This window comes from Apiotrichum porosum (genome assembly GCF_003942205.1).
Source record: "Apiotrichum porosum strain DSM 27194 chromosome Unknown scaffold_5, whole genome shotgun sequence".
Taxonomy (NCBI): domain Eukaryota; kingdom Fungi; phylum Basidiomycota; class Tremellomycetes; order Trichosporonales; family Trichosporonaceae; genus Apiotrichum; species Apiotrichum porosum.
This window is the reverse complement of record NW_021167112.1, coordinates 119,847-132,380: the sequence shown is the minus strand read 5'-3', so window position 1 is coordinate 132,380 and position 12,534 is coordinate 119,847. Positions and strand designations below refer to the sequence as shown.

The following is a 12,534-nucleotide window of genomic DNA, read 5'->3' as shown; positions in this document are numbered from 1 at the left end:
GCACTCCAGCACGTCACATTGCACTCTCGTATTACTAAAAGACAGAGCCGTCTGTGTGTATTGGCACAATGTCCACTGTCCAATCTAATCGAAGAACGGCCGCTGACCGGCGTTGGCTATCTCCCATGCACCAGGTGGGTGCTTGTCGTCGTCGTGGAACTCCCAGTACGCCACAACAACTCGTTGGGCGGCCTTCATGTCGAAGCACGAGTGCGGTCTGAGTGGTCAGCAATGACGAGTGCTTCATACCCACCCAGGGTTCTCCAGCAAGTCGAGAACAACTTCCCTGGCCTCGTCGCCCTTGGGCAGCTGGTATGCAGCGATAACGACCGGCCACGTTAGCCTGACACGTTAGCAGCTATCATTGTCTGTCACTCACCAAACCATTGTGCTGTACTGCACCACCATCTCCACGGCTAGCTCCAGGATTGCCTGCGCGGCGCGGTACACCCTCCTGTCCGTGGGTGGGACGTTGAACACATCTCGGAGGAGCCGAATTGTCATGGCGTGGCGGTGCGCAATGTTGCCATACTGTGTGCGTGGGTGGTACGGTGTAAAGTTGCACGCCTCGTCCCAGACTTTGAGCTCGGCCATGAGGCCCTCTGCCTCTTCTTCCAGCTCGGCGCGGGCAGCAGGGTTTATTTCCATGTCGGTGTTGGAGGTACGCATATCACTCTGGGTTTCCAGATGCGAGTCATCGCCCTCTGTCATCCTCCGCCCAGCCTGGCGAACGTTGGAGACCAGCGTACATGTCTGTCAAGTTAGACATGCCAGTGGTATCAAAGACCTACCCTCGCAATAAGGTCGACCATTCCACGCGATATACCTGAGGGTGTCAGCTTCCCACACTAGGACACAACTCACCAAACATGCGCTCCACACTCTCCCACTCTTGGTCGGTCCTCGACCAGCTCTCGGCCTCAAAGAACCAGGGGGTAAAGGCGTCGCGTAGGATGGTGGGGGCCAGCTCGGTGGTCATACAGCCAAAGACATCCCTAATGGCGAGCTGCTCCAATACGAAACGGCTGGTCGAGAGGTGGTCTCGCGGTGCGTCTTGGAGGAGCGACTGCGTCCCACCCATCTGTGTCACAAACGAGATGACTGCCGATAGGAGCGGGTGCCAGCCGTCGTCAGAGGCGAGTGACTGGGACGGTTAGCCTCTGTCGATGTAGATCCAACTTACGCTAGCAATGATGCACCCGAGGAGCGCAGCGAGGATGAGCTCCACCTCGAGCTTGTCCACTTCCTTTGCCTCTCCATTCGGTCCCTCCAGGGCATCGCGCACAAGGCGGAGAACCTTTGGCCGAGCCAAGCTCATGATACGGCCAGCACCGGCATGGTCGTTGGGGTCGGCAATGTAGTGCAGGTGTACAGAGCCAATAGTGAGGAGCGCAGTTCGCAGGGCATCTGCGGCCGCGGATGATCTGAGCGTGCCAAACATTGAGCAAGACGCGGAGACAACGGGTACGCCGCGTCAGCATGTATCGAGGTCTGGCGCAACAGGCAAACTCACCCTGGTAGATGTGTGAAAGCTAGAGGGGCAATGAGGTTTAGCCATGGGTTCCAGGTACTCGTGGAATCGTCAAAGGCAATGCTCAGGTGAACGGTGCGCGAAATGTAGTGCCGGAAAATGAGTCGCTCGTCGCTGGACATTGGTCAGTACAGCCTTCTTGACTTGAAGCTCACACTCCAGGAAAGTAAGGGGCGAGGAAAGCACTGGGAGGGGTCAACACAGCACACAGCACACGAACGCACGAGTCCATCATCATGTTCGCCCGTAGCTTGCTGGGCATGAGGCTCTCGGCCAGAGTCTTGTCATAGCCCTTGATCGACTTGAGCGGGGGCAACGTAGCGGCAAAAGCCTTGAGGGCGTCCAAGGGCACGCGCATCTTTCGCCTTGCTCGCTCGTCCAACGTGGGACGTACAGAAGCACCTGCGGTTGCAACAGCAGCTGCATGCGCGCCAATGATGCCTTCCTCCTCGGCGTCGGCAAGGCCGAGCTTCATCTTGCGCGGCCGGTTCTTGCGTCGGATGAGGGGGTCATCTGGCGGCCATTCGCACTGTCCTCGTCAACATCTATGCTCCATACATCGATACCTGCCTTTCTGTCGCTGTACTCGCACTTGATGCACACGGGTGTACGCTCGTCGCACTTGACTTTGCGCCGGCGGCAGGTGTAGCAGCCGTTACGAGAACGGTGACCCGGGGCACGACCCACAGAGGACTGGGCCTGCGCAATCGACGGATCCGAGTCGCTCCTACTGGGCGGTGAGCGGCGAGAGGCTATAGGAGGCGTCGATGATCCAGAGTGCATGCCCTGGGCCATCGGATTACGACCATGTTGAGGGGCATCGGCCTGTTGAGCCGTCAAGTGAGCGAATGGGTGCCGAAGGGCTATTTGCGGAGGTCGGAGGGCCAAGTATGCTGGCCCTCGCGCAAGTCCATGAGCATTGACGGAGCTGTGAGCCTCCTGACCGAGGCCCGGATGTCTGCTCATTGGAGATTAATGGATGTGGTGGAGATTGTGAATGTGTACGTGATTGCAATGTTGTGTGCGTGTGACGGCGCGCTTGTTTTCGGCGGATCCGCGCGGCAAAATGGAGAAAAAGCAACGGCGGGGTTCGAAGCGCGACGCTTTGCCGCTGGCTGGCCGCTGGCCGCTGGGCCGGTGTTTCTCCGGCCCGCATGTGGGCGGCGATGGCCGTAAGCACCCCCCTCGTCCGACGGTGGCGCTCCGTTCGGTCTGTCTCACGCGCTCTCATGTGTCCTCGGTCTTCACTTTGATATGCAAACCCATGCATACGATCTTTTGGATGTTCAACATCCGAGTGATTGTTGGCAACTCGTGGAGTTACAATATCCGGGTCCCCTGAGTGGGTTGTTGCCATTGGGCACCTGGCGATGGTCAGATTAGCGATGTAGTCTCCATTCTGTCTTTCTGTGCCCTCGCCTTACGGTGCATAGCATAATCCATGCTTCACAGTGTGCAATACGCTCAGAATGATGTGGGGTGTCAGTAGAGGCTGCTGTACAGGATTTAGGCGTAGCACGAAGGAGCCAAGCTGCCAATGTACCCTATCTTCCGTCCTGCGATCCCGCTGGCTGCTTTGCCGACCAAGACGCGACTGATTCCCGGAAACGCACTGACAAAACGAGATAGCTTCTTTACATTCCATGGGCACGAGAGCCGCGGAACGAGCAACGCATGCCCTTGGCGCTTGCTCTTCGCCATGAAACCCTGCAGGATACAGACGGTGTTCCAACAAGAATTGGTTTTCTACTGATATCGCCATATGACTTCACTTATCGGGCACGGCGGTGGCCCAGAGGCACCCACGTTCATCATCAGATGCTGTTACACTCAAAGCCGCTGCTTTTTGGCGACTTTTAAGCTGCCTGACTCCCACTTTCTGGCGGTGCCTTCTTTCCCAAACGCTTATCGAACCTCGACCACTTGTTATCGCTGCTACATACATACTCCACGACACAACCCGCCCGAGTGGATTGCTACAGGACGACTTGCTATAATATAGCCGTATCTCGTTGATCACCACACCCATCCTTTCCAACCTCGCCCCATTCAGGGACACATTCCCCTCCATCCCACTATCCGTTTACCACCGCGTCATGTTGTCTACAGACGAGAAGGCTTCTGGCCTTTACACGGTCGCCTCGAAAGAGAACGATGTCGGCGTCAAGATTGTTTCTACCGACGACGATGAGCTCGCTGCTGCCGAGAAGCACATTCTGGGAGAGCACGAGTACACTCCCGCAGAGTACAAGAAGCTCGTACGCAAGGTCGACCTGTAAGTGCAGAGTTTTGTGGCACTTGGTGCCGATCCTTCTCCGGCTAACGTATTTCAGGTTCCTTATGGTATGTCACACCCAGCGGATGTCCGTCAAGAGCCCCACACTAACCACTGCAGCCACTTCTCATGCTCACCTATGGTCTGCAGTTCGCCGACAAGCAGTCCCTCTCGTCTGGTGTTCTCTTTGGCCTTCGCCAGGACACAGGCTTGGTCGGCAACCAATATGCCAACCTAACCACTCTCTTTTGTGAGTGGGCCTCCAAATCGCCTCGTCATCTAACTGTCCCAGACATGGCATACGGTGTCGCCCAGTTCCCCATGTCGTGGCTTATCCAGCGTTTTCCCCTCGGCAAATCGCTGTCGATCTGTATCATTCTGTGGGGTGCCATGGTGATGTGCCTTGCTGCTTGTGAGTAATATCCCGCAGCTGAAGCATGTCTGACATGGTCCAGGCAACGACTATGCTCAGCTCGCCGCTGTGCGTGTCTTCCTTGGCGTATTCGAATCGGTAATCATCCCTGGATTTGCCATTCTCACCACGTCCTGGTACCTCCGTCGTGAGCAGACCCTCCGCCAATGCTGCTACTACGCCATGAACACCTTCTTTGGTATCATCTCTGGTGTCTGTATCTACTACCTTGCCCTCCATGTCGCCACTCACGGCGGTCTGGCCGCGTGGCGCGTCATCAACCTGTTCCTCGGTTCGATCACCGTCGCGGTCGGTATCCTTGACTTTTGCTTTATCGGCACTCCAGAGGAGGTCTGGTGGCTCTCCTCCCGCGAGAAGCAGATGGCCCGTTCGCGCATTGTATCCAACGCAAGTGAGTGACCACAGATCATACTTACCTATACGACGAGTACTAACGGATGTCCAGCCGGTGGCGGTGAAGTGCACGCCTGGAAGTGGTCTCAAGTCAAGGAGTGCTTCCGTGACCCCCAGTACTACATTTTCATCCTGTTCAACATTCTCGTCACCATTCCCAACGGAGGTCTCACCACCTTTGGAGGCCTCATCTACCTCTCCCTGGGCTTCACTGCTGAGGAATCGGTTCTGTACGGTCTCCCCACCCAGGCAATCGGCTTTGTGTTTGTCATGGTCCCCGCCATCGCAGTGACCTTCTTCCCCAAGACGCGTTTCTTCTGGGCCATCTTTGCCACACTGTTCTCGTGCGCGGCCTTCCTTTACACCGGTCTCGCTCCCGCCGACACGGCCATGTGGACCAAGTGGGGCGTTTACATCCTCACCTCAGTCTTTGCCACAGGCATGTTCATGTGCTGGCCTCTCATGTCCATTAACGTTGCTGGGCGTACCAAGAAGGCCTGGCTCTCGGCCACTTCTCTCGTCACCTACTGCGTCGGTAACATTATCGGCTCGCAGATGTTCGTCGCCTCGGACGCGCCCAAGTATCTCAAGGGTCTTACCGGGACCGCGTGCGTCATGATGGTCAATGTCGTCCTCATGGTCGTATGGGTTGTGTACTACATTTTCGAGAACAGGCGCCGCGACCGGGCGTTTGAGGCTTCCGGTGTTACTGTTGAGGAGATGGAGTACCAGTGCAAGCTTGCTGGCGAGACCGACATGACGGATCGCCAGAACGTCCATTTCCGCTACACATTCTAAAGGACCAGTAGCGTAGTCAGTCACAACATTCATAATGGTTTGGGGAGGAGCGAGTGTTCATAGGTTGTAGGAAGGGGATGTTAAGCGCTGTCCATGGCCTCCAGCGGCGGCCATTTGAAGAATGGTTGGTGGTACAAGGAAGCTCCCAATATTACCGTCCGCCGCGGTGTGACAGCACATGCCGGAATTAAAGCCGTTCGATTCCCGTCTCAACTGTGAGCGGGCGATTGTGCTGTAGTCAGTGTACCAGTGTCCAGCACATTGCAACCGAAAGCGAAGAGAGTACGTTACAATATGTTCGATACGTTTCTGATACTGGTGTCACAACCCTCATTGTGGTTGATGACATTGAGGTATCGAGGTGCAATGTGCGCATGTGTGACTTGGCTGCTGGGATTTTGACGCCGGATTATCCACCGCGTGAGTGGCAGCCGCGTCAACCACCCGTAACCGTCCTTGTCTTCTTTCCTGACCTTCCCTCCTGACCTTCCCTCCATCTCGACATTGTACACTCCACCATCACAGAATGTCCACATCTCAACTCACGCATCCACATCGGCATGGGCAGTGAGTAGCACATGCAGGTTTCTGTGTTGGCCAGGAGCGTCAAGGATCCAGTCTTGGTGGATGCACTTGCTGACGCTACGCAACCCTACCAGGTCCGACGTGGCTTATTACCCGTTCGCCCCCATGTCACACTTCCACCAGCACCCCCTCTTTGTCAACCGCGACCCAACCTCGCCCAACCCAAGGCTGCAGCCCCATGCCTTCACTCCACGGGTCGCCAGCCCCTTCCCTCTCCCCCAAGTCCCATCCAGTCAACCCCCTCTGCCCAACCCTGCGCTTGAACCTCGCCCCGCCGTTCCCAGCACCCAAGGCAAGCATGAACTTGCCCAAAGTAACTGCTACAGCCTGCAAGACGTCCTCCACGCCGAACTGGATGCTCAAGATGCCGCTCTTGACAAGGAAGAATGGGACGGTGCCATGTCATATGACTATCAGGCCACGAAACACCAGGCCCGTGAAGCGATACTCGTCCAGACCAAGGTCAACTCCAGTTATCAGCAAAAGGTCATCACTCGTACCCCTTTGGAGCAGCATGCGTCGAATACTACTCTCCACCGGGGCGCGGCAACCATTACCGAGCGGGAACTCTGGACCAACCCTTTCGATTTCAACCGCCAATTCACCTTCCCCGGCGGCAAGAGCGAGGTCGGCCCCACTTCCAACCTCGAGAAATACAACGACGACTATCCTCCGGGAACGTACCTCTATGGTCACGCTTATGCCAATGATGAGGGCAACTATCTCGCCCGTCATCACGAAAAGGTCTTCGCCGGTATGGCTGGCATGACCCCACTGGACCTGATCACGACCAACAACCTCCTTCACGATCTCCAGGAAGCGCACGCCATGGAACAAGTCCGCATGTATGACGAGCACACGTACCCTTGCATCCATTGCTCGTCAACTCGTGGTTCCAAGTAGTAGTTTGTTCAGTTATCTTACTAACATGGTCGTCGGCTCAGTATGTGTAGATCCTGTGACCACATAGCGATGTTGTATCGTAGGGCCACAGTGGCTTGGTCGATTAAGTGAAGGATGCGGTGGTCCTCAGTTGAAGGTCTGTCGTGGTCTGCTATGATATCCCCCACAGCCGTGGCCAAATGTGCAGACTAGACACCTGACATGCGACTCTACAAGTGAGACTCCACCTAGTAGCTCTTGGGGAGGTTGAGCACACGCTCCGAGATGTAGTTGCGAATCATCTCGCCACTGATTGGAGCGATGCGCGGCACGAATGATTCCCGGAGCATCCGCTCGACGTCAAATTCGGCTGCAAAGCCCATGCCGCCATGTGTGAGGATTGCGCGTTGGGCGGCATTGAACCCGGCCTCGGCCGCGAGCATCTTGGCCGTATTGGCTGCCGTACCAACGGTGATGGGCGAGATGGTCTTGTCAACAAGGGCGTTGTCGTACAGCCTTGCGGCATGGTATGTCGCCAGAGAAGCTGCGTGAAGCTGGGCCCAGGCGTCGGCGAGTGGGTGGGCGATACCCTGGTTCTGGCCAATCTTGCGTCCAAATACCTCACGGTCGCCCGCATAGTCGGCGGCCTTCTGGAGTGCGGCGTATCCAATACCCAGAGCCTCGGCAGCGACAAGACACCGTTCAGAGTTCATGCCGTGCAGGATGATGCGGAAGCCCTTGCCGATACCCTCCTCGCCGCCAATGACGCAGTCGCCGGGCACCACATAGTCGTCAAACCACACTTCGTTCGAGTCGACGCAGCCACCACCCATCTTTTTGATGGCCTTGATCGCGATGCCGTTCTTGGACTTGTCGACTGGGATGGCAAACATGGTGAGACCCTCAGACTTCTTCTTAACCTGGTCCACGGGTGTCGTACGAGCGAGGAGGAACATGATGTGGGCGTTCTGCGCATTGGTGATCCAGATCTTTTGGCCCTTGATCGACTGGAATGTCAGCTGCAGGCATGAGGAAGCGCCACTCACCCAATCTCCATTCTCCAACCTTGTAGCGGTGGTCGTGAGCTCGAGCGTGTTGAGGCCTGCGTTGGGCTCCGTCACTCCGAAGCATGAACGGTACTCTCCCGAGATAATCTTGGGAATCAGCTGTGCACGCTGCTCGGCTGAGCCAAACACCGCGAGAGGCTGGGTCGCGTAAATGTTGGCATGTGTGCACTGGGCACCGGGGAAGCCTTTGATCGGTTAGCTTGCATGTCACACGACCAGCTTGTATGTCACACGACCTGCTGCAGAACACTCACCAGCACCACTTTCGGTGATAGTCTGCATCATGATGGATGCCTCCGACACGCCAAGACCGGAACCACCGTTCTCCTCGGGCAGCGAGACGCCGAGCCAGCCACCGTCCGCGATCGCCTTGTGGAAATCAAAGGGGTACGTCTTGGTCTGGTCACGTTCACGCCAGTACGAGTTTGGAAAGTTCTTGCAGACCTCGGCCACACCATCGCGCACTTCACGTTGGGACTCGGTGAGCATCGTAGTGTCCATGGTGCTGGAGAAGGCTCGACGAGACATCGAGGTGGCCGCGGAGGCTGTCGACGAGCGGAGGGCGCGCATGGCGCCGAGTTGAGGATGCAGAGGCATTGTGAGCGATTGAGTGAGTGAGTGGTAAGGAGAGAATAGTGTTCAAGATGCCGACATGCCCACCACCGACGCTGGATCGCTATTATGGAGACGAATGGCTCGGAATGTGCGTCATGGGTGTGTGTGGTTGTGCGAAATCCACCAGAGTAAACAACAATCCGGATTCCGGATACTCGCCGAATTCCCATCGACAACCATCGGCGGCGCGGCCGAAGGCGTCCGTTCGCCACACAGCGTCCGAAAGCCGAGATCCAATGCCGAACTGAAGAGAGCCCTGTGAACAACGACGGAGACGTCCGGAGCGTCGCATGCATCGTTGCACGAGTGTGTTTATATATCTATGCCCCATCGCACTCCGACAGCGGCGCAGACCGCCGGTGGAGGCTGCATGTTGGCTGTAATACTGTATTACGTAACTCTTCTTTGTGTGTGTATGGCGGAAGCAATTTGGTGTGTGCCGCCTTTGGTTTGAGCCCGGCCTCGAACCAACATGACCCAGCGGGGCCCACTGATGTCCTTCGTATCCTCCTCCTCATCTACTCTCTCACACACGCCATGCCCCCGACTAACGGGCCATCTCCGCCCACAGCAAGCAGTCCTCCAACAGACCGTCTCAACACGTACAACTATAAAAAGCGGCCATATGCAGCCGCTTGCATGGTAAGCTCATGGTCCTGGCTTCCTCCAACCGAGCTGACATTCATCAGGCATGTAAGGCTCGCAAGATTAGATGCGTCGAAGCGGAGAACCCACCTTGCAAAGCATGCAGGACATCGCGCATCCCGTGCGAGTTTCCTCAACACAGCCGCAGACGCCGTCCCCCACCCGTTCCGAGCTCTAATGGCGGTGGGAACGACGCTTCAGTCGACACTTCCACAGCCCTTTCCGTCTCAGCAGCACCCGACGCTGTAGCTGGCCAGTCTTCCATCGCGCCATCTATGGAAGCGCGCGTCGCGCGTATAGAGGAGTACCTCAACCTCCCACCACTTTCTCACACTGCAAAGATTGAACACCTGCGGGCCACATCCCAGAGCGATGAGAGTCAGAAGGAAGACGGCATGGAGCCTCCGCGTTTCAAGCTCGGTGGCGAAGACTTGAACGAGTACCACGGCGAGACTTCGATGCACGACGACGGCCGAGACGCTGGAATGGGACCATCTCCAGGAACTCAGCAACGTGCGAGCATTGAGGGCTGGAGTGATGTCGAGATGCGCGGTCTCCGGCGCCTGCGACACAAATACGCCACCCCCGAGGAAGGCGAGTCCCTCATCGAGGCATACTTTATGTGGACGAGTCCCAGTACGGGTATCGTTAGCCGCAATGTCTTTTTGCGTGAGTTGAAAAGACCGGTGAGCTCCGCTGACTTTCAGGTGACATGGCCATGGGCGGACCATACTTTTCCGACCTCCTGCTGATGTGCGTCTATGTCTCCGGCCTTCGTTTCTCGCCCAACCTCGACCAAGAGGAGCGTGCTGTGCGCACCCAGCGGTACATGAACATTATTATGACGATGATCGGAGAGGAGCTCTGCAAACCGAGCAGTGTGGCTACGGCTCGTGAGTGCCCTTGACCATCCCGAGGTGGTACAGCGTAGGAGTGCCCCTGGCTAACCCAACTCCAGAGGCACTGTTGAGTTTAGCAGGCACACGCTGTGCGGTTGGTGACCATACCCAAGCGTGGATGTTCACAGGCATGGTGAGCTTTTGATTATGTGATGATCTTGGCTGACGGAATTAGGGTATCCGCATGATCCAAGACCTAGGGATCCACCTCGCCATCGCCGAGCCATTCCTCGACGCCGCTCTGGACCAGGAAAACCGCGCCATGCGCGTGAGGCTGTACTGGAGCGCATATTTTTGGGACAAGACAATCTCGCTAGGTATGGGCCGCGAACCTGCGCTTCTCGTCCGTCCCAACTCGATTCCAGAAGTCAACATTCGCGATGGAGACGATGACTGGGACTGGCATCCGTTTATCCCGGGCGGAGGCCTGACTACTGCTCTCGGCGCACGGTACCCTCCCACTCGGGCGCGCATCTCACATGTTCTTCGTCACTCGGCTACGATGTACATGATCCTCGAGTCCATCCTCGTCAACATGTACTCGCCCCATCGACCGCATGCGCGTAGTTCGACGTTTATCCAGGATACAGATGAGAAACTCAAGACGTGGCGCGCTTCCCTCCCGCGTACCCTCATTCTGGAGCGTGGCAATCTACCCGAGTTTTCTCCGCCCACAAACATTGTGGTCCTCAAGTGAGTGATCGTCTCTCGGGGGATGAACTGACGCCTAGCCTCTTGTATCACGTCATGCGCATTCTGCTCTATCGTCCTCTCTTGACCGTACGCAACCAGGCTTCTGGTGTCACGACCTCGTCGTTTGACGTGTGCCGTTCGTCTGCGATCGAGATTCACGCCATCCTCTCGCTCTGGGGCCGCACCTTTGGGCACATCAACTATGTCTACCTGCTCATGTACACCACCTTTATCGCCGCTGGTGTAGACGTCATCCTCGTACGCCTCACCGAGGGCCCGCCACAGGACGAAGCGCTGAAGCGTGTCCACTCGGCATTGGAGATTCTCGAAAAGTCGTCTGTCCAGGGCCCAGGTATCCGTCGCGCGATAGCCACCATCTCGGACCAGTTCCAGGCGGCCATCGCGCGTAAGGGTATGGACCGCGACCGCCATTTCTCCAAGCACAGTGCTGCGCTTGAGCACCGTCAGCGCACAGACCGTCACCAGCCTCCTGCTCGATCCGCTGATCGACTCCAGCGCGTCGCCGAGAGCTCGATGAGGCACGACACCCCCATCGCGCCGTCCACCGGACCTCTCGAGATGCCTTTCCCGCCAGTGAGCTCAAACTCGGCATCTTCCACTGCGACACCAGGGCTCCAGAACTTCTTCGAGTACCACACCTCCCCGGCCGACCTGTTGCCGCTCTTTGATGACCCCCAGGCGCTGGCAGATCTTCTCGGCGACTCGAATGTGGGCACCGATGACCCGTTCGCCTTCTTGTCTGCGGACGGTTGGGAGGGTGTGGGACTATGAAACAGACCTTGACAACCGCGTCGAGGGCCGCCCTTGCTGTATTCTATTAACGGTCCCCTCAGGTCCTCAATGTAGCTTGATCATTGATCTGTGCTGGGTGCGCTGTTGCGAGCGGGGCGGCCCGTGGAGGCTGGTGTCGAGGTGTCCCCAGTTGGTGGTCAGGGAGAAAGAGACCGAAGCCGAGCGCCACCGCTGGCCTGCGAGGGATAAGGTAGGTGTGACGGTGCCGCGGCGTGAGGGTGTGAGGGAAGGCGTTAAGGTGACGACAGGACCGTGCTCCGCAGGCAAAGTTGCCGCAGGAAGACGCGTTTGAGGTGCCGTTGGGACATGGCCACACTCCACTCAATCTGTACTGGGCACGAAGTTTCGAAAGCATTCAACTTAAAGAGTGACAAACGTCCGCATACCGATAACCGACAGGAGGGTATACCACGCACCTGCACAGCTTGCACCATACATGAGCACAGCTGCGCGTTTTTCTTTTTCGGACTCAAATTTAAAGTACATCTACCTCCAACGGCAATGGGGTCATGCAAGGGGAAGCGCCACTCCACCTAGGAGCGCCAACGTTCGCGAGGATCCACACGAGGCCTAAGATGATGACCGCTGTCAATGGACCTTTGCAACGTGAATCCTTCGCAACGCGCATCCTATGCAACACGTGTTCTTCGTCTCGTTCGCTTTCGAGGCGTACCGTACCAGCTCCTCAGTTATGTGCGTATGCCGTACTGCAAGAGTACGCAAAAGTGCGGTTGTGGAGAAACGACCCGGGCCCCTGGGTGAACCCGCCGGCGGAATGTTTCGGCTTGCGAAGGGAAGTAGGAGCGCGAGGGACCTGGCGAGGGACCTGGCAAACGGAACTAGGCTTGTCGAGACTTGTTGGGACAGAACGAGAGGACATCCCGCATGTACGTGCATCAGGCGTA

At 57.0% G+C, this 12,534-nt stretch overlaps 5 protein-coding genes across 5 annotated transcripts; 3 read left to right on the top strand and 2 right to left on the bottom strand.

Moving 5' to 3' along the window:
* Nucleotides 1-84: 84 nt before the first annotated feature.
* Nucleotides 85-2,326, bottom strand: EHS24_007342 (uncharacterized protein; the record flags this gene model as incomplete). Its single annotated transcript, XM_028622714.1, has 10 exons — nt 85-192; nt 254-343; nt 403-723; nt 792-826; nt 865-1,144; nt 1,184-1,424; nt 1,514-1,645; nt 1,687-1,716; nt 1,756-2,060; nt 2,090-2,326. The coding sequence occupies 10 exons, from the start codon at nt 2,324-2,326 to the stop codon at nt 85-87; spliced, it is 1,779 nt and encodes a 592-aa protein (XP_028476607.1).
* Nucleotides 2,327-3,627: 1,301 nt separating this feature from the next.
* Nucleotides 3,628-5,430, top strand: EHS24_007341 (uncharacterized protein; the record flags this gene model as incomplete). Its single annotated transcript, XM_028622713.1, has 6 exons — nt 3,628-3,806; nt 3,865-3,874; nt 3,927-4,056; nt 4,099-4,218; nt 4,262-4,630; nt 4,685-5,430. 6 exons carry the CDS (start codon nt 3,628-3,630, stop codon nt 5,428-5,430), a joined length of 1,554 nt encoding a protein of 517 aa, XP_028476606.1.
* A 526-nt stretch (nt 5,431-5,956) lies between these two features.
* Nucleotides 5,957-6,918, top strand: EHS24_007340 (uncharacterized protein; the record flags this gene model as incomplete). Its single annotated transcript, XM_028622712.1, has 2 exons — nt 5,957-5,997; nt 6,090-6,918. The coding sequence occupies 2 exons, from the start codon at nt 5,957-5,959 to the stop codon at nt 6,916-6,918; spliced, it is 870 nt and encodes a 289-aa protein (XP_028476605.1).
* Nucleotides 6,919-7,145: 227 nt separating this feature from the next.
* On the bottom strand, nt 7,146-8,534 carry EHS24_007339 (uncharacterized protein; the record flags this gene model as incomplete). Its single annotated transcript, XM_028622711.1, has 3 exons — nt 7,146-7,895; nt 7,944-8,149; nt 8,219-8,534. 3 exons carry the CDS (start codon nt 8,532-8,534, stop codon nt 7,146-7,148), a joined length of 1,272 nt encoding a protein of 423 aa, XP_028476604.1.
* Nucleotides 8,535-9,116: 582 nt separating this feature from the next.
* Nucleotides 9,117-11,608, top strand: EHS24_007338 (uncharacterized protein; the record flags this gene model as incomplete). Its single annotated transcript, XM_028622710.1, has 6 exons — nt 9,117-9,221; nt 9,269-9,893; nt 9,932-10,117; nt 10,183-10,256; nt 10,299-10,816; nt 10,855-11,608. The coding sequence occupies 6 exons, from the start codon at nt 9,117-9,119 to the stop codon at nt 11,606-11,608; spliced, it is 2,262 nt and encodes a 753-aa protein (XP_028476603.1).
* Nucleotides 11,609-12,534: the final 926 nt, after the last annotated feature.